The sequence below is a fragment of the Biomphalaria glabrata genome, chromosome 5 (assembly GCF_947242115.1).
Source record: "Biomphalaria glabrata chromosome 5, xgBioGlab47.1, whole genome shotgun sequence".
NCBI classification, from domain to species: Eukaryota; Metazoa; Mollusca; class Gastropoda; family Planorbidae; genus Biomphalaria; species Biomphalaria glabrata.
The window spans coordinates 13,600,040-13,620,922 of NC_074715.1; the positions used below are offsets into that span (position 1 = coordinate 13,600,040).

Consider the following 20,883-nt stretch of genomic DNA (forward strand, 5'->3'; position numbering starts at 1 on the left):
AGGCTTTACTCTCCGTCACTAGCACGAGGCTGTCAGACATGGAGCGAGGAGGAAGGGAAAGGAAAAAAAAAAGGGGGGAAATTTTTTTTTTGGTTAAAATACAGACTTCACGAAAGTCTTGTTCAAGTCCTTGTTGAAATATTGTCTGAAAGTTCAGCCACTCTGTACTCGACATGAATGAATGTAGATCTCTCGATAAGGGTCGCTTTTTTTTGTGTGTGTGCTTTTTCTTTCTCTAGCAAAAACAAAAATTTCTCCCCCTTTCTCTATTTCTCTCTCTCCCTCTATTTCTCTCTCTCCCTCTATTTCTCTCTCTCCCTCTATTTCTCTCTCTCCCTCTATTTCTTCCCCCCCCCCTTCTTTTTCTCTCTCCCTCTATTTCTTTCTCCCCCTCTATTTCTTTCCCCTTTATTTCTCTCTCACTTTTACCGTTATAATATTTCAAAATATAAACATCTTAAAAATAATTAGACTACTTGAACCCGCTTTCATCGGGTATTCCCGCACTCGACTCTAATGTTTCTTTGTATTTAGTAAAGAGTTCAATAAATGATTAGACGTTCATGTACAGTTTGCGCAGGCGACAGAGATAAAAGAAATTGATTGTGCATTGCATGCTCACTGGAAAACTTGCAATATCTAAGAATTATAAGAAATTCAAAGATATTGTATATTCAGAGAAATGCAGTTCACCATCAACTTCATATAGGAGGAATTCATGGAACTTATTTTAGTCCCTTTGAACACAATGTGAGATTTCTATTTCTATATTTCGTTAATGAATAGACGAGGCAAATATTACGTCTGTGGTCTGCATCGGTACACAATTGCGGCTTATGAACAATTGTTCACATTTTGATGTTCAAATCTAGAAACCATCCTTCAATATTTATACCTTGATGAGTATGGTGGGGGAGAGCTGTGATGGTACAAGCAAGCAAAGTGGGGGAGAGCTGTGATGGTACAAACAAGCAAAGTGGGGGAGAGCTGTGATGGTAAAAACAAGCAAAGTGGGGGAGAGCTGTGATGGTACAAACAAGCAAAGTGGGGGAGAGCTGTGATGGTACAAACAAGCAAAGTGGGGGAGAGCTGTGATGGTACAAACAAGCAAAGTGGGGGAGAGCTGTGATGGTACAAACAAGCAAAGTGGGGGAGAGCTGTGATGGTACAAACAAGCAAAGTGGGGGAGAGCTGTGATGGTACAAACAAGCAAAGTGGGGGAGAGCTGTGATGGTACAAACAAGCAAAGTGGGGGAGAGCTGTGATGGTACCAACAAGCAAAGTGGGCGAGTGTTGTGATGGTACCAGCAAGCAAAGTGAGGAAGTGCTGTGCTGATACCAACAAGCAAAGTGAGCGAGTGCTGTGATTGTACCAAGAAGCAAAGTGGGGGAGAGCTGTGATGGTACCAACAAGCAAAGTGGGCGAGTGCTGTGATGGTACTAACAAGCAAAGTGGGGAAGTGCTGTGATGGTACTAACAAGCAAAGTGGGGGAAGTGCTGTGATGGTACTAACAAGCAAAGTGGGGAAGTGTTGTGATGGTACCAACAAACAAAGTGGGGAAGTGCTGTGATGGTACCAACAAACAAAGTGGGGAAGTGCTGTGATGGTACCAACAAGCAAAGTGGGGAAGTGCTGTGATGGTACCAACAAGCTAAGTGGGGAAGTGCTGTGATGGTACCAACAAGCAAAGTGGGGAAGTGCTGTGATGGTACCAACAAACAAAGTGGGGAAGTGATGTGATGGTACCAACAAGCAAAGCGGGGAAGTGCTGTGATGGTACCAACAAACAAAGTGGGGAAGTGATGTGATGGTACCAACAAGCAAATTGGGGAAGTGCTGTGATGGTACTAACAAGCAAAGTGGGCGAGTGCTGTGATGGTACCAGCAAGCAAAGTTGGCGAGTGCTGTGATGGTACCAGCAAGCAAAGTGGGCGAGTGCTGTGATGGTACCAACAAGCAAAGTTTTCTTCTCCTCCTGATCAAAAGTTCAGCCGCATTCGTGTATCGAGACACATCTCGTTTCTTTCTTTCATTTTTTCCCTATTACCCTACACGCGCGTTTGCTATAGAGTGGTATCTGAGTCAATAAAATGTCTTTAATAGTGGATCCATTTCCAGTCACTGGTTTTCGTATTCTTCAGTGGCTGGAAAATATGAATATGAAGTGTTCGATTCTTTGCATCTTCCTCAGCGTCCCTCAAGGGGAGCTAGATTCTTGCAGATAGTAAGCAATGTTTGTATTTATGAATATAGGTGCATTATGGTTTGGGTGACATGCGATATGTGTAATGTAATAGCTCCTGTGAATCATATCACTGGAGTAAAACATGATTTATGGCAGCAGGTTCGGATTTAATGGACGGTGGGCGGGGCTAAAGCAGAGGAGCCTCCATAAGAAAAAGGCCCTCACAATAAAGAAAAAAAATCCATATTTCGATGGTCAGTAACTTTACTTTTCTATGTACACATTATTTTTACAGTTGGCAACACTGTCGTGGTTGAAAAGTGTCCGCTTATAGTTATCTCGTAATACAGCTCCTGATTTAATACATTGCGTAAACCCTGAAACTTCACATTTTTAGCGGCCCTCGAAAGGGAAAAAGACGCTATTAGTTTTGTGTGGTATGTTTGTCCGTCCGTCCCGTTTAAATCTCGTAAACTAGAAAAGATACAGAAAATCGGAAAATTGAAAAATTTAATTTTTAAAATCAACTCAAGAAGTTTTTTCATAAAAATACATCATTTTAACAACTATTCACTATTAATAGTAAAAGCACGGGAGGCTATTTAGTAGGGGAGATGACTATTTACCATATTTTCAACATATTTATGCAAATGGTTTAGATTTTTTGTCATTTTTTTTTTACAGATTTATTGCTAAGTTAAATAAGTTCTGTCATAATAACTATTACATTTACAAAAAAAAGTTTACTTTTGTTAAAGAGAAAAAATCTATTAAATATGCATATAAGTGGAACATAATTTAAAACAACAATTAATAAGCAATTTATCGTGTGACACGCATTGTAGGATTGCACAGTGCACCCTCCACCGAAATATTCTTTGTTTTTTTTTTGGTTTTTGGAGACTTTTAATAAGAGATTGAGATTGACCCTTTACAAAACTATTAGATCAATTAGATAATCATTATATGACACCAGTTAGGTCAGGGTCACATCTAGCTTCACATTCACTTTCACCTATCCCATGGTCTGCTGGATCGTTGGGGCACCACACAAGATCTTGTCAACCTTCTTTCTCCATTCTTCTCTGTCATTTGCCTTTGATATAATTTCATTCTGATATTCTTTCTGAAAATATTGAAACCTGCCTTTTTACCTGCCTGCGTGGACCATTGGGGGGGGCGATTTTGAGTTTGTGTTTCCACACAAACTGCCTTTGTAACCTTGTTTGTTACTATGCATATTGAATAATTTTTTTTTAAACGAAGAAAAAAATCAAATTTAATCTTTCTTCTGGGCTGGTTAATAGATGACAGTATGATTATTAATCAGTGTTAAAAGTGGATGTTTGTTAAAGCTTTCGAAAAAAAGTGTTGGGGTCTCCAAAAAATTCTGTCCCGGGGTCTCCGCATACTTAAATCCGGCCCTGTGTAGCAGTTCCAGATTCAAGAAACTGGAGACATCTGTCCTCTTGCAAAGAATTGTATAGTTAACTCTCATTATAATTTTTGTGAACAATATATTTTGGGAAAAGAAGAAATGTGTACAAAGCTGATATCAACAATATCGGGGTGGAATCTCGAACACGTAATTTTTCCTACTCCCCCATTCTCGAATCAAGTTGAAAATTTCCACAATTATTCCTCGTCGATGACAACACATAGTCTAGATCTATTTAAACAATGAATTACTTGATTGATTGGAAATAATCGATGCATTGCAGTCAATGTAAGCTTTGTTTTTTAAGAAAGTATTTATTTTTGTCGACTTGTTTTAATCTTTCAAATTGTAGTTTAGAAGTTAGACCAGCATTAAGAAATGTTATTGGCTGTTGTAGAATCTAGAATAAAAGTTGTTTAGCAATTTCAAATTCAAAGCTGAAAACAAAAACCGTTAATTTTTTAATAATAATAATAATAATAATAATATCAGCTGACGTAGTGACAACTGAAACCGCAGACACCTTGAACTCACTCTATAGATATTCCCATAAACTTGGGACACTGGAGTAGACTCTATGTATAGTATACTATTATAAGGGAGATTAACTAACATTTTCATTATGATTCACGATTTACCTGCAATAGCTTCCCTTAGAATATAATATTTAGGTGATGTTTGTGGTGTTAAATATAGACTAAATGGGATTTCTTTGACACCTTTTCTTAAAGTTCGATTCTCTAGATCAGAAAGTAGTAAAGTTCCTCCTTTCAGACCCTGCGGTCTACGGGGCAGATTATGTTTAGGTCATCTGTTTCTATGGCCAACAGTTAACGAGTTATATGGCCAGCACAACGACCAACCGCCTTTACTTTCCCCAACTAAATTCAGGTACCCGTAAGAGTTGGGTGGACACAGGGGCGTCCCAAAAATCCCGAAATTTGAAATCCCAATCTTTACCGAGATTCGAACCCAGGACCACAGCTTCGGGAGCCAAGCGCTTAACCACTCAGCCACTCTTGAGATCAGAAAACCCGCAGTCTATTTTATAAAGTTTGGTGTGTAAACTTTCTGACCAGCTTCGAGTCGTAGTAAGACACCTGAACACGTGTTGTCTGGTTAGGATAGCTGCTTTCATCATCTAATAGCTGTCGTGCGCGCGTGAAGTTTTCGTTACATTTAATATTGGTGTTTTAGCGTATAGGAAGTAGTTTCTTTCGAGTGCGTTTTGTTGCCTAGAATATTGTATGTGTGTGTGTGTGTGTTTACCCCCCGCCCCTGGAGTTGTGCCGTAACTATTGTTGTTGAGGTGTAGAGAGTTGAGGTTACGTTGGGCGCCGAGATGGAGTGTGAGCGTGAAGGTGTGTTATGGAAACTTATTGGCGTGATATTAGACTAATTATTAATTCAATGATGACTTCAATGATAGTGATGTATATGTAAATATGTTGATAACTTATAATTAATTATTATTAACTATTGTTCATGTTGACAACTGTTGTTATTCACTAACTGTTCAGTTGGAGAACTGTTATTCGATGTTCGTATGTTACATGCCATCCCTTTTAGGTTTTCGTGTTATTCTGTTCAGGCTGGGGATACGGGACCATCATATCATACCCTACTTAAGCGACTAAACCCACCTGACAATATCTGATGTCTGCTTGGTTGCAAGGAATAGGTTTACCAGGGCAGAAGAAAACAGGACAAAAACATGAAAAGGGAACGTTAAGAAAATAAGTAAAAAGTAAAGTAGTAACGTACTCCCCTTTCAGACCTTGCGATACATTGTAAACTTTAAAAAAAAAAGGCTAACAATATATTTTATGAAGCATGACAGAATAACGTTTGGTTTAAAATGACTTCATTAAAAGTATGATAAATTCTTAGTTGGACGAGACTCTTAAAAGTTGTTCATTATTTTACCTAAAAAAAAACATTGTTGATAATGAATAGGTTTTTTCAAATAGAAAAGGGAAATAGAGTCTACAATATTAAGAGATACAGTTATAAATGTGGAGTTCTTGTTGTTGTTTTTTTCAAAGTATTTATATATTTGGCTCAGTGCACTATGGCCTAATCTCTTTTGTGGGCGGACCAGTGGGGGTGGGGTTTCTGGGGGAAGATTTTCTGTGTTGTCTTTAGTTGATTACCAAACACAACTCTGCTCGAGTCAGGTTTCGTGCTCAAGTCTCCGCCCCGTTCCCCTTTTGATAGATAAACTGATAAACATATCCCACAATACATCTCAGTGGAAACAATTAAAATCTTAATGAACAAAACTTTGATGGACTTACGTAAACACAAAGAAGTGAAATTAGGTTTCAACGAGACTTCGTACAACAATGAGCTAGGTAAAACCTGTCGCGTAAGCGTAAATGTTTTTTTTTTCATAATTGTGCTTTTTACAAAGCTTATATCAGCTCACTCTGTCTGTCTGTCTGTCAAAAAGTTTGAACACGTTTTTTTTAAAATTCCATTTTTCATTCTCAGATCAATTTAAAACTTTGTATACCCCTAACACGAATCAACAACAACAACAACAAAAATAAAACCAACAATTAATTAATAGTTGGTGATTGATTATTTTGTTTGATATCGAAATAAGGGGAATAAATACTACTTAATAAGAGATGTGGATGTATATAAGGATTGAATATGGACTGAATTAACGGAGCTAAATCCTGTAATTTTCAGTAAATGGCAGCAATTAGTATTTCATTCCCTTAAATAAGCTTTATTTTTTTAAAGTATTTTTTTTCAATAGCTAATTTTGGTATATGACCTAGTTTTCTGTTTTGCGCGACGTATTGTCAAGAATCTTGTGAGTGTAATACGTCACGCCTTAGTCTCCTGTACTTCCTCTTGTGAAGAAGATGAGTGCTGGCCGTGGGTTCTTTCTGTGTCCACTGTTTCCTCGTTGTAACGGGCTGCTGCGCATTAGGTGCTAGGTCAGACGTTGGGCCGTGATTGAACCAGGTCTTGGGCATTCTTACTATATGAAATGCCCAGTCACGTTTGTAAAGTGATTTGTACGGTATATTAACAATCCTATTTCAATATTAAATGTTCTATTGTGACGCTATCGTTGACCATTTTTTCAAACTTTGTTTTACATGTACTCTACGCTTGGTGCCGTAGTTTACTAAGACAATAGTCTGCTGAGGTGGGGACAACCCGATTAATTATATCCTCCCTTAGCTAAACCAGTAAAACCCACCTTGAAAATCTCTCTCTCTATATATATATATATAATCACATCAAGTGTTTGTTGTTCTATCTCTATTAAGCCTCCAAACTTGTCGACATTTCTTGATCTTTCAATACGAGGCTTTGTGTTCGTCTAGCACGCAGTACATTTGAAATTCGATCAGATGAAGTTTTGACCCCCCTCCCCTCTCCCCTTCCACCAAGTTCACATTCACCCTGCGCCATTATTTATGGCTGTGATGTTTTTGTCTGTTAGCTTCTTTGATGTGCTGTTTAGGCCGTCTGCCAAAGTCCTCTCTCTCTCCCCCCCCCTCCCCTCCATTTTTTTCTTTTTTCCAAATCGTCTATCAAACTTTCAAAGAAAGTTTTTTTTTGTAATACTCGGAATCGATGAATTAAAATAGTCTTATTTACGTCCATTATCTTGTATGTCGGTTAACAGGTATATGCCATTAGAATCACATTGTAAGTTGGTATTTATTTACATATTTTTTAAAGAGTGTATTCGATTTCAAAGGAATTTGCGTCGTCCTGTCTTAAAAGGAGTGCATTTACTTATTATACAATCCAAAAGAATGGATCAATTTACTTTTATAAACGTCTTTCTTTTCTGGTAAGCCTTTCTCTCTGTCTGTCTGTCTATCTATCTATCTATCTATCTATCTATCTATCTATCTATCTATCTATCTATCTATCCGTCCGTCTGTCTGTGTGTCTGTCTGTCTGTCCGTCCGTCCGTTTGTCCGTCCGTCCATCCATCTATCTATAACATAACCAGTTAGAGAAAACTATAGAACTAGTGAAATGAATTTAGTGATGAAAGAATTTACCCCCCTTTTTCTTTATATCGTACCTAAGAAAATCTTGAAGACATGGATAACTAACAGACACTGAATCTACCCATCAGTGACTAAACTCATTGGCAAGTTGTTTGGTGTTGGTGAAAGCAGACTTTTAACCAGTTTGTGGTGAGTGAGTAATGACTCTACGTGACCTAAATGGAATGACTTTTGCAGACGACAAGTTGGTAGGTGTAGTCATCGGTAAGAACTTCTGTACTTCTGAAATAGTAAGCTTATGAACTGGTGAAGTTGTGACCTGGTGAAATTGTGAGCTTATCAAGTTGTGAGCTTATCAAGTTGTGAGCTTATCAAGTTGTGAGCTTATCAAGTTGTGAGCTTATCAAGTTGTGAGCTGGTATTGTAGGGCTCATTATAGGTGGACAACAATGACGGATATTATTATACTTAACCCTCATGGCTGGACATTACGGGTGTAGGGGACGACACACAGATATATATATATATATGTGTGTGTGTGTGTGTGTGTGTGTGTGTATGTATGTTTGTTAGTTCTCGAACTGGATAAAGTAGAAAGGAAAATCAAATAGAGGTCTAATATATGGCTCCTTATGTCTCGAAAGACTATGGTTTCGCTGTGACTATGGGTCATCTCTACACAGATTTAAAAGAGAGCCTAGGTTGTGATCATCATTAAGACTTATCGCAGGGGTCCTGTGAATAAATTACGTTGAATCTTCATGTTCATTGGTTCTCCTTTTGAATAGAAAAAAAATGTTTTCGCAACATAAACCTGCTTAAATCTAAACAAAACTGAACAAATACCTGCAAGGGAACAATGTAGTCAATAAAACAACAAACTAAAATGTCTTCCTGAACACTTTGATGACATTTGCTTCGATTTAAAACTAATCAACAATGTCATTAGTTAGTTTTTCATTTTATTGAGTTCATGGTTGAAATATGCATACACACAAGAAAACAAAACATTCTAACATAGTTAGTACTAGATTAACTCTACGCCGAATGTCATCGGATTGATTCCTTAGTTGGATAAATAAAAAGACAGAAAGAGAACTAATTGAGTCCTTTCTAACAGTGACGTACCTAAGGGGGGAGGGGAGGGGGGAGAATATTAAGATCCCGCCGGGCCCCCACCTGGGTGTCCGAAATTTAGTTGTAAATACATAAATTAATATATTGGATTTAATTTGATTGACAAATAGTGTCAAAGGGTGATTTTTTTTTTCAACATTTATGGATTAAATTAATAACAAAAACTAAACCTAGATCTAGGTCTATCAGTACGTTGACTTTGTTGACATTTTAAAAATATTTTTTCCCACAGAGATCAAAGTTGTTTTTTTTAAAGTAAGTTTTACATTTTCAACTTTGTTGCCACGAATAAAACTGCATGATATACAGCGAATTCCAGGTATCTTGTTACCTTTACTAATAATAGATCTAAATGGCGAGTATTTTATGGCTACACTAATTACACCTTGAAGCAAAATTTACAGAATCGAGTATAACAGATCCAAAAGTTATTCTTAATAATGCTAGAATAGTGCATTATTCGGGTTTGGCGTCTATAATTTCAGAATTAAACTTCACACTCGAGTTAACAACATTAACAACAAGAATCAATGCTAGCAGACAATAACCGAGTCCTTCCTTGCGTTCTCAGAGCTATCGAAAGCATTCACGCCGCGATGCACCATTTCACTTTGCACAAAGGGGTGCAACTTAGAGGCGAAACTTAAAGCCTAAAACAAAGACACTCGCCATAACTTCGCCAGCCCATAGCTTCCTGACAGTGCCGGCTTTATGTATGTGGAAGTCCCAGGGCAGAATTTTGGTGGCGGCCCCTACACTTTTTTGAAAGCTTTAATAAAACGTCACTTGTTTAAAAAAATACTAATATCTAAAAGCATGCCATAGTATAAAAGAAAGGTAGTATTTTTAAAATTTTATAATTAATTTCATTGTCCTTCGTTTTAAAAAAAATATTTGATATGCATATTTTAGTAACCCCCCCCCCCAAAAAAAAAAAAAAAGACAATTTTTAGGGTTCAAGCAAAGTCGTAAATGAGGAGCTACTGTCATAGAATGAAAGTGCACTCTAAGTGGACACCCCTTTGTAATATTTAACCTTAACACTGTGAAATTTAAAGTTTTGTCGGTAAAAAAAACAACAACAAAAAACATGTAAAGTTGCTTTTGGCTCCTTAAAACAGTGTTGTGAATAATCAGGGGCGTAGCTAAGAATTTGCCATCATTTGTGGGCCCGTGGGGGGGGGGTAGACCTCTATGGGGGCCCTGCATTTTGCGTAAAATGTAATATTCAATGTAAAAAACACTCATTTGGCCTCAAGTGGGGGCCAGGGGGATTTTCAAATAGTCCCCCTCCACGCTAGCTACGCCACTGCGAATAATGCCATTATTTTTTTTAAAAAGAATGTGACCAGACATCTTTGTAAAATCGCGAATGGAAAATGTGAAGCTCAAAATATACTGTGTAGCTATGCGTTTGTGCATATGTATGAGTATATGTGTGTTTGTATGTGTGTATTTCTAGAAATTTTTATGCAGTAAATTAATTCATTATTTATTTATCAATGTCTCATATATATATATATATATATATATATATATATATATAAAGCCTGTGTTAGGATTTTCTTAAAATTGTTGCTAATTCTTAGTCGAGATGTTAAAGATAGAAAAAAAAAGCAAATTACCAGAAAAAAAACAATAACAACACAAAACTCTTGATTTCTTATCCTTAGAGCCAGTCAAGGGCCATCGTAAGAGAACTAAATGCCATACATTACGTAAAAGTAATAGACTTCTGTAAAGAACTGTGTAGAGACTGTAGATCTTATCTAACGGAGAGTTTCGAATGTAGATCGTAGAACATCATCACTGGCATTTGCCTTGGATATAATTTCACTCTGATATTCATTCCGAAAATATTGAAAACTGCCTTTTTACCTGCCTGGGTAGACCACTTAGGGGGGCCGATTTTGAGTTTGTGTTTCACACCAACTGTCTTTGTAATCTTGTTGAAAAACTTTCTGTTCTTGAAATGTTTTTTTTTAAATAAATGTTAAACCGAATTTGCTCTACAACAAAAAAAAAGATACTAGGTGGTGGAATGCTGGGTAGGGTGAGTGCTAGAATAGTTTTGTAAAGGATAGAAAGACAATGGGGATATTAAATTCAAACATAGTTATACTTTTTGTTTTCTTAAAATTTATGTAATGGGCAGACGAAACTAAAAATGAACTTAACTAAACTCAGTGCAGACAATGGCTTTCTCTGCGTCTATAGTGTCAAAATATCTAGGTCAAACTGGGTCTACCTAAGCACGTGAAGTACATGTATTTTTCCTTTATCCTCGGACTCAAAAGATATTCGCCATAGTATTAGTATATTGGAGCCCTAAAAATAATTAACGGTTAATGTTTAGATTGTTATAATAGTCTTGTTTTTGTTTTGGTAAAATGTAAATTTCCACTCACAAATTCTAGCAACAATCGAGTCTAATATTCTAAAGCAGTAAAAATGGCGAATGCAAAAATTATATGGCGGAACAAGGAAGATGACTTTCAAGTCACCAACGTACTCTCCCCTTACATTAACTCTCCATTTCCTGTCTGAAATGGGCAGACGGTAAGCTGTCAGTGATCTATCCAAACTGTAAGTGCCACTGACTCTACACGCAAGGGTTGGGTCTTTAAAAGACATATAAGGAGTTCGCATAAATGTGGTCACTTGAGTATTGACCCTTGAATTTGAAATAAAAAATGCTTGTTGTTCTGTTAGAAATACGGTCATCAGTGAATGGAAATAGTCAACTACATGTACACAATTGACTTGGTCCAGTGATGGGCAAATATCTATATCTTTATCTATTTCTCTATTTCTCTATCTATCTATCTATCTATCTATTTATCTATCTATCTATCTATCTATCTATCTATCTATCTATCTATCTATCTATCTATCTATCTATCTATCTATCTATATTTTGTCCCGCTTCTAAAAAGTGTTGTGTTGATTAGGTCAGTTCTAAGGCTATGAGATGACATAAGGATTGACTGATAGAATGATAGATTAGAATAAGTCATTGATTGAAGGTCTATATGTGTCGACTGATTAATACTTTTGAAAATATAACGATTGACTGGTTGATTGTTTATTCTTCTAAAAACAGAATATTGATAAATTGATACATTCTTAAAGATTATCATTATTGATTGATTCATTCACAAATATTGATTAATTGATTGAGTGATTCTTTCTATAAACATAACAATTGATTGAATGATTGATTGATACTTTGTAAGACATAATTATTTGATTGATTTATTAATCCTAGGTACTTAAAAGGTTTTCTATTTACTTAAAAATGCTTTCAATATAATGTGTGAGTGGTTGATTAATATTGATTGATTGGTGGATTATATATTTTTTTCATATTCATATGATTGCTTGAATTGTTTTTTTTCATTAGCAGGAGTGTATTTGCTCATTGAGTGATAGTTGGAAAAATATAGGTAAATAAATGGTCAATTGAACATTATACAATGATAGAACTAAAAGAATAGAAAGCTAAGATTTCTGTTCGAAGAGTTGTTTTTTTTTTACAACCTACTAAAAAGTCGATTGGGATGGACTTCAACTAGGAAATAAGACGAAGATATATATACATAAACACACACACACAATAGCACATGTACATGAATTAGAAAAAAAAACACATTAAAATCATTTGTGAGGTCATCCACGTCCTTGACAAGTATTGAAGATTGCAAATACAAGAACAGAACTACCCAGAGTCGTTAAAGCTGATTATTGTGCATGGCCACTAAATATATCACATTTTTATAGCCATTGAAAATATCACATTTTTTAATACTAATTACTAAGTCTATTAATAAAGTTAAAAAGTCATTAACAATGGGTTACCATGGTAAAAAAAAAAAAAAAAAGCAAACAGCTAGTAACGGGTTGAACTGTGGGAAGTGAGCGGGATGTGTGTATCGGTAATAATGAAAAGATAACCCAATAAATGCATAAAAAAAAAAATTGGGGAACGTGTGTATGAATAATGTGTAATGAATTATATGAGATAATTGCGTTAGCCAAATGTTTCAGTTTTATTTTAGTCTCTGAGAATTCATTTTGAAGCTTAAGAAATTTTCGTTTAAATTTTAACTAAACCTGAAACGTAAACCCTGCAATGCAACCACAAGTATAGTATCTAATGGTTCATCTGCTATATGGTCAAACGAGTGGTACTATTCAAGTGGATCCTATTACACATAACGTGACATGCCGCTGCTTTGTAGGTCTCAAACCTCAACAGCAAGACATAACAAAAAAATTAATTGTAGCACTGTTACTAATTCTAGCAAGTTTTTATTCCGCCATCTTGTCGGTATCAACAGTGCAGATCACGTGACCATGTCATAGAATAATTTTCTATTAGGTTTTTCTTTCCTTATTGCACAGGCGCAAGTCTAAAAAAATGAAAAAAATAGAGATCTAGTGAACGAAGAAATTTCGTTTCACGTTTGCAGCCATTGGAGAATGATTTCACTAAAGTGTCTAAAATCTAAAATACTCTAAAAAATAGAAAATAATTGAATTGGGATTCCCCGCATCACAAGCCTATTTAAAAGTTTAAACACCTTTAAACTGTTTTATAGAGTCTCCAACAATCTCGAAATATGCATTTCTTTACAAAGCTTACATTGACTCTCTCGGTCTGGTACATATTTTAGACACGTTTTTTCTCCCATTTCCAATTCTCAGATAATGTTGAAATTTCACACAATTATTCTTGGTCGGTGACCATACTTGAATCAATAAAAAAATTACAATTAGTTAATCAAATAATGGTAATAAATTAATTTTATTTTATTTAGAAAAGGAAGTTAAATCTTGTAGCATTGAAATATTTGGAAGTGATTGTGCGGTTCTTCCTCTTAGATAATCTTCGTTTTTTTTAAAGTATTTTTTTTTATAATTTGCTTTTTTTTTTCGCAATGTGTTTGGAAGACTAATATTTAGCAATGCAGTATAGGGGATTTCTAGCATCCTTTATTCTAAAAAGTTCATCTATCTACTCAAAAATGCCTTCAATTCTTCCAAGTTTTAGAAATTAAAATTCTATTTCACATTTGCTAAAACTATTTTCTATTTGCTCATTCATAAAAAAAAAAGATTTTCCATTTTCTCGTGTAGGCTCACTAATAAGATTTGCAAACTAAAATGATTTTTTTTTAAATGTGTTTAATGAAACAGCCATCCTTTATTTCTGTTTTTATTTTGTCAGACTATCAAAACTTTTGCAAAAAATAAAATCAGGAAATTCCGAGTTTTTTGTGTGTTTCAAACATGTGGGCTCAATTTATTCCTGAAGTTTTGACCGTTATCAATGCGTTTCAGCTTCATTTATAATTCTTTTTTTTAGCAGACGTCTAAAGGAATAACCACGTGACTAATCTATACATAAACATGAGCTCTAGGGTGAGGTATTTACATAAGAAAGCAAGTCCTCACTTGGCGTGACGAATAACACTAAGTCCCAGAGTCACGTTGTCATAAGTTAAGCCTGCATCACAAGCGACATGAGTTCATCACAGAAAGTCCTGGACTCATACCACAAAGTCTCGAGACTGTACACGTATGAGCAGTAGACTATATTGTGGTGGTGGTATGATGCCAAATGCGATGGTAAACCATAACAATATACATAATATAAATACTATTGCACATAGTTCAAGAAAATAAAAAGAACATATAATAGCATCACAGTAGGTGGCTCTTCAATTATTTATAATAACAGTCGCTAGTCTCAATGTAATGACATTTTTTTGAATATCTCCGGAACATACCGAACGTAGCGAGACATTTACCCTCATTCTGTAATAGGTTTGTATTCCGATGTAAGGTTTAGGGTGTGTAAACATTAAAAAACATGGACTAGAATACACAACAGCTATAACGAAACGTAGCCTCGGTGAAAATATTTGCATGCTAAATTGATTCACTGAGCTCTATGATGAGACATTTCTCTGTCATTGGGCATGAGTATTAGGTGACGTAAAGATCTCAACATATTGTTGTAGTTGACAGGGCCGGCCTTAGGCATAGGCAAACTAGGCCCTCAGATTGGTGGTGGGGGGGTCTCACATAGGACTAAAATATTTTTGCTTTAAAGAGAAAAAAAATTGCTTAAACAATGATCAAATCTCAAACATAGCAAAACTCTACTAACCAAGAAATAAGTATTCTATGATTCAGTGTGTATCCACGAATGTTTAGATCTACCTGTTAGACTACATATGTTAGAAGATAATAACAAGACCATTGTTTCTGCCTTCAGGTGAAATGTGGAAACGTTATTTCTGGTCTAGTGATCATGAATCGTGCATGAAGCCCATTCTTTTAACAGTGTTATATTTGTTGATAAAGATATAATGCAGGAAGGGTTTTAATTCATTGCGTATTTTTCGGCTTTGATATTTTGTTTATCTTGTTTTACTATTTCAATGGGGGCTACCCAATTCACTTTGTCTAGGGCCTCCAATCGCCTAAGGCCGACCCTGCAGTTGTAGTTAGGTCTCATGAGCCTTGGAAATAACGTGTTACTGTGCACACTGTTTTGTTTCCATATTCATTAATGTTAAAGTCAAATAACAACGCTGGTATCCATGGTGATTACAAAACAAATACTCTTGGAAAGTATCATGCCATAGATCAACTCCAACTGGAGTCAAGAATCTGATGTACGGCGTAGCGCCACGTAGCGTCCATGAAGGTTTAGGGACAAAATCTTCCCCCTCATAAGCTATTGCAATAGGAAAAGGGGGGGGGGCACTCATATAAGATGTGCGCGACTGTTTCCTCTGACCACCTGCAGTGGCAACACCGTAGTAATACTAGCATCATAGAGCAAAGAGTTCACTTTTGCACAAACAAGTCAAGTTACAAGGTCGTCACTATGGTAAACAAACCTAATGATGTAAGATGACCACCCTGATCATAGGTCAAGCAAATGACCAATTATTTGTTGTCTTATATCTTTTTTCGATAGCTCCCATAATTTGATTGGTCCATTTAGAGCCATATAACTTGATAGTACTTGAAAATACGTTCATCCACATGTTGGATTAAGATTACAAGAAGTCGATCTCATGGAAATAATATCACTGCAATTATCACATTGTGTTGTAAGCAATGTTTTAGTATTAGAATAGAGTATTACAAAATGGCTTTAATTGTGAATCTAGGAAGATGATTTTTATTTTATTTGCGAGCTTTGCTACTTCGTTTCTTACTGGCCATTCTCAATACTCTGAGGCTTCGTGCCAAGACCAAGACTCCTGCAGTACGTTCTAGCATGTAAGCAGTGTGTCACGATTAATCCAATATCGATACCAGTTCTGTACACGATACCAAAAGTTTACTATTCCGTCAAGAAAAAAGAAAGTGAGTTCACAATTTTTTCTGAGAAGGTCTGGACGATACAATGTAGTGCTAAAAACTTGTTTGTTGCGGCCGGCTTTTTAAAGCGAGGATTGGACTTTACAGTCATCTTCGATCACGAAGGAGGAGCTATATATGTTGTAGTCACAAACTTATATTTACTATTTATTTTATCTCTACCTGTCCCTTAATCTGTTGGACCGTTGGGGCACCATGTAAGACTTGTCGACCGTCTTCCTCCATTCCTCTCTGTCCTTTGCCCTAGTTAGAACCTCTTTCAACGGCAGGCCCGTCCATTCCTTTATGTTGTCTTTCTTTGTCTGTGTCTTCTTCTTTTTCATGGTACTGTTCCCTGAAGGAAGATCTTTGAGAGCCCCGAAGACCTTGTAATATGGCCATAGATTACTTTAATCTAGGTCCTAGGACAATTCCATGTGAAATACAAAACTATTGTTTTATTTCCAAAGAATTATTTTAGCACAATTTACTAAGATATAGTTTTATGAGTCCGTGCCTCTTTGAACTTAACGAGTCATTGCCTCTTTTAGTTTTACGAGTCCGTGCCTCTTTCAGTTTGTCTCTTTGCCTCTTTTAGTTTTACAACCATTAGGTCATAATAATAACATTGAAGGTAATTTTGTCTTCTCAAAGTTTGTGCGAATTTTTGAATTCGCAATTCAGATCGACTACACTGTTGGCCTTCATTTCATATTAAAAAGGATGAAATAATAGCAGAGATATAGACACACAAGTCACACATACATTTGTAGAGTAGATATTGCTGAACGGACTATGTATGTCGACATTGGGGAATTCCCATAGTTGGGGAAATTCCAAATCGTAGAACCACGGAAATTCCCATGGTAAAAATAGATAATTCTCTACTGAAGATCAGCTACTGGTCCAAGATGTGCCCTTCCTCCTATGGTTCAGCCATACACATTGGCTGGGTGCTGGTGGTTGGGCTTGACGCCGTGGGCTCTGACCTTCTTCCTCCCCGCAGCGTCCGATTTCCGCTGACGTCATATACTGGCCATGGTGACCTCCTCGGTGTGGCAGTTGCTGTAGTTGCTATTGGAGAAGGTCATCGTAAAGGTATGATCTCTACGGGCCCGAAAGGGCCGAGACCGCAGACCATAAAAACAGCAGAAGCAGGCGGCCTTGAACTCTTTCCTGAACTTGGCTGTAGAGGTAAGGGAAGCGAAAGGGGAAAAAAAAAATTAATTGATAGATTTGATAACAAATAGAAAACATAGAAATAGTTGAGCTGCGTTAAAATAGAGGCACATTTTAGGACGAGTTTTGTTGGAGATTTTTTAAATCTATGGCGTGTAACTATACATAGTTATTTGGTGTATCTGGTGTACAGACAAATACATTGGAAGTGTAGATTGGCGAATGTACTTTAGAACGTGAACGTTAAGTTGTGTACATTTGTTGAGCTCTGTGTACAATCACGTTTCTTAGCTCTTTCACTTGTAGTACAAAGTCATTGTTATTTTTTAGTTGTCAACTTCAATTTATTTTTGTGTATATTCTAAACTTCTTTCTTTTTTTTCCCCACATTTTCCTGGCTAGCTCAGGCAACCCATCCCTGCTCTAATAGAACCAGGGAAGAAGGAGCATTTGTACAAATTTGTCCTAGCATATGGAACAAGGAAAGTGCCTTTATCTTTGTGTCTGAGTATTTTATTAGGTGCCTCCATTTTCTATCTTTTTTTTCTTCGCTACCTCTCTCTCTCTCTCTCTCTTCCATTTTCTCACCCCCGTATCTTTCTATCTGTCCCTTCCTCCATCTCGTTTTTCTGTCTCTCTCCTCCCTGTATTTCTCTCTTCATCCCCCTGTATTTATTCTTTCTCTTCTCACGCTCTCTCTCCTCTCTCCATCCCTCCTTTCTAGCCTCATTCTTCCCACTCTCACTCTTTCTGCCTCTCGCTTTTTTCGTCTCTCCTCCTTATTTAAGTACCCCTTGTCCCCCCCCCCGCCACCCGCCCATCACTCCCTCTTTTCTCTTTCTTATTATTTTCACTCCCTCTCCCACTTTGTACCGTCACACCCTCCCATTCTCTCTCTATCCTTCTCTCTCTTCCTCTGTTCAACAGTTCAGTTTTCAAAGGTATGCAAAGACGGCAGAGTGCATTATTTCCCCACTAATTAGCTAAATGAAAGGATGGCCTCCTGATGGTTTGTATGTAATCTAGTTCAGTGCACTCTTTTTGTTCTGAGGATAAAAGAAATACTTCTCATTCTGTCTCAAACTAACTTCATTACAATTACATCTGATGGGAACAAGGAACGATGGGTTCAAAAGTTCACATTCAATGGATACCTGTTCCCAGGAACTAACTGATAGTATTTATTTTTCATTATTATTTGATTGGATAGAGACATAGAGTTGTTCATCTTTAGGGAAAGTTCCTTGGATAAATTACAAACAACTTTTATTTAAAGTACAAGTAAACAAAAAAGTAAAAGTACTCTTTTCAGACCTTGTGATCTATGTGAGAAGATGATGTAAAGGTTATCTGTTTTTATGGCCAACTGTTAACGAGGGTGTCGTGCTGCCAGCACAATGCCCAAACAGCCTACATTTCCTCAACATAAGTCGGGAAGCAATTGGAAAATATTTGGCTTCAGAGCGTCCTAGAAAAATCACGAGATTCAAAATCCCCGTCTTCACCTGGACTCGAACGCGAGACCCCTCGTCACGCACTTTATCACTCATCCACCACCCCACCTTTGATTTACCTTGTCTTGAGCGAAAACAGTTTATTTGTGTGAGTGTAGGTAAATACTTTCAACACTAGTCTATTGGGGGAGTATTACCGATACAATTAACACTGTCAACTGCGTTTTGTTTCTTGAACTTCGTAGCTCTCAACTAAACTCTCAACAAAAATGAGCTACAAACCAACTGAGATTCTGTAGCTCTAAGAAGTGACCACTAAATATCAAATAACTTTTTAAAAAACAAAGTTTATCAACACTTTCCTTTTTTTTTTTTTTGTACACCGGATACGCCAAAAAGCTAGCAATTCCTAGTTTCTGTTCAGACAGTTTAGCGTCACTGACATCGTGAAGATTCGCACTATTACATGAAGCTACCTTATTGACTAAGGACTATGACTAGTATTGTAATTAATGTAAACATAGTACAACGGAAAGCATGAACGTACCACTCATAAAGTTGTAGATGACTGGATTGACAGCTGAATTGAAATAGGGCAGCCAATGACTGATCAGGGCGTAGACGATGTGGGCGTCACCCTCCGTTGAGTGTTTGGTGTCTATTACGCCAAAATACCTAATCAGCAAAAGAATAATTATATTAATAATTGAGACAATAAGTCAACAGTTTCGATTCTTATTGTTGTCAACTTAAGGGAAGTAAATTTATGATATAGCAAGGTTACAGGATGTAATGTATTTATATAAAAGAATGTTATGTTGTATAGATGGTCACAACAAACACAGAACAACGAAATCAGATTTCGGTTCGCTTCTGCCACAAACCAGGCTAGTTCTACCACAAGGTTGCACATAATTCGTAGGTTCAATTCGATCTAACAACTTTCCAGGCACCCTGTCGTACATCACCAACAATACATCCTCCCAAGTGACCAGGCAGGATTTGTTCTTCTTCCTTGTACTCATTACTATATTGGAGTGTTCAGGTGACTGGTATAATATATGAGATGAACTGCGCAGTGGTTTCCAAATCAGGGAGCTCTTCAAATAGTTTTCTTTCTGTTGGGGTGTTTTTGGGACCAGTGTCTTGTTCGGGCCTCTTAGTAAAGAGAGCAGTTTTTATTTACATGGTCAGCATTCTCTGGCGACACTCCACATGGGCAGATTTCACTAATTCCAATTTGAGTTTCTGGAAAGTCGCCTCTTTCCTCTTGTTCCAGAACACCAGACTCAGTAATTTCCATCTTTTTGCTCTGAGTGGAAGGAAGCTTCTCTTCATCAACAGTGATGTCTCGGCGCTGTCCTGTACAGTGCGCTGGTACTCACCTTAAACGCTGGTACAAAGGCATATTTCCAGCACTATTGTAGACCCTCCCGACATGCATTTAAATAGAGCGTGACGCCATCAGTGTCCAGGTAGATTTTATAAAGGCTACTTACCTAATGACATTCTGAATGTGGACTGGAAGGTAGCAGATAGCAAACATAATAACGATGGCGATCAGCATTCGGGCCGCTTTTCTTCTGGACAAGATCTGGTCCTCCTGAGTGTTCTTGTTACCGTCCAGCATGGGCTTGCGTCCTGGACAGACAGAGAGACAGAAGTAAGACGTCAGTTAGCAAGATGTCAAAGTAGTGGTGGAGGAAGTAGTGGGCATAACAGGAGGGGTGTGGGAGTGCTTCTATGGCATCCTGTGGTGTGACATGCAGATGACAAGACAGATTTGTATGTTGTGGTGTGGCATGTAGATGACATGTCAGATTTATGTGGCACATTGTGTCAACAGGACATATAGTGGATATTACGGAAGTTCGTATCACAGTTCATAAAGACATATGAGGCACGCATTTTTTTTAAAATATAATTACACTTGATTATTAACTCATATGTGGGCGCACTACTGGCTCCACTGGCCATCCCCCAGCGAGAGATGTTATTTTCTTAAGCTGTACCTCTACCGAATTGTAACACCAGGCCACCTTCATTTCTTTCTCTTTTTCTCTATATCTCTCTTTCTCCCCCTCCCAATCGATCATCTCCATCTTTTCCTTGGCTT

General features: G+C 37.0%; 1 protein-coding gene across 1 annotated transcript in view; it reads right to left on the reverse strand.

Moving 5' to 3' along the window:
* Positions 1-8,563: 8,563 nt before the first annotated feature.
* LOC106062279 (orexin receptor type 2-like) overlaps positions 8,564-20,883 on the reverse strand; it is a 127,758-nt gene continuing 115,438 nt past the window's right edge. The window contains exons 6-8 of the mRNA XM_013220549.2: positions 20,267-20,408; positions 19,315-19,442; positions 8,564-17,320 (exon numbers count right to left, since the gene is read on the reverse strand). Of these exons, the coding sequence (XP_013076003.1) occupies positions 17,160-17,320; positions 19,315-19,442; positions 20,267-20,408 (431 nt within the window). The 3' untranslated portion in view covers positions 8,564-17,159. The remainder of the gene's footprint in view (positions 17,321-19,314; positions 19,443-20,266; positions 20,409-20,883) is intronic.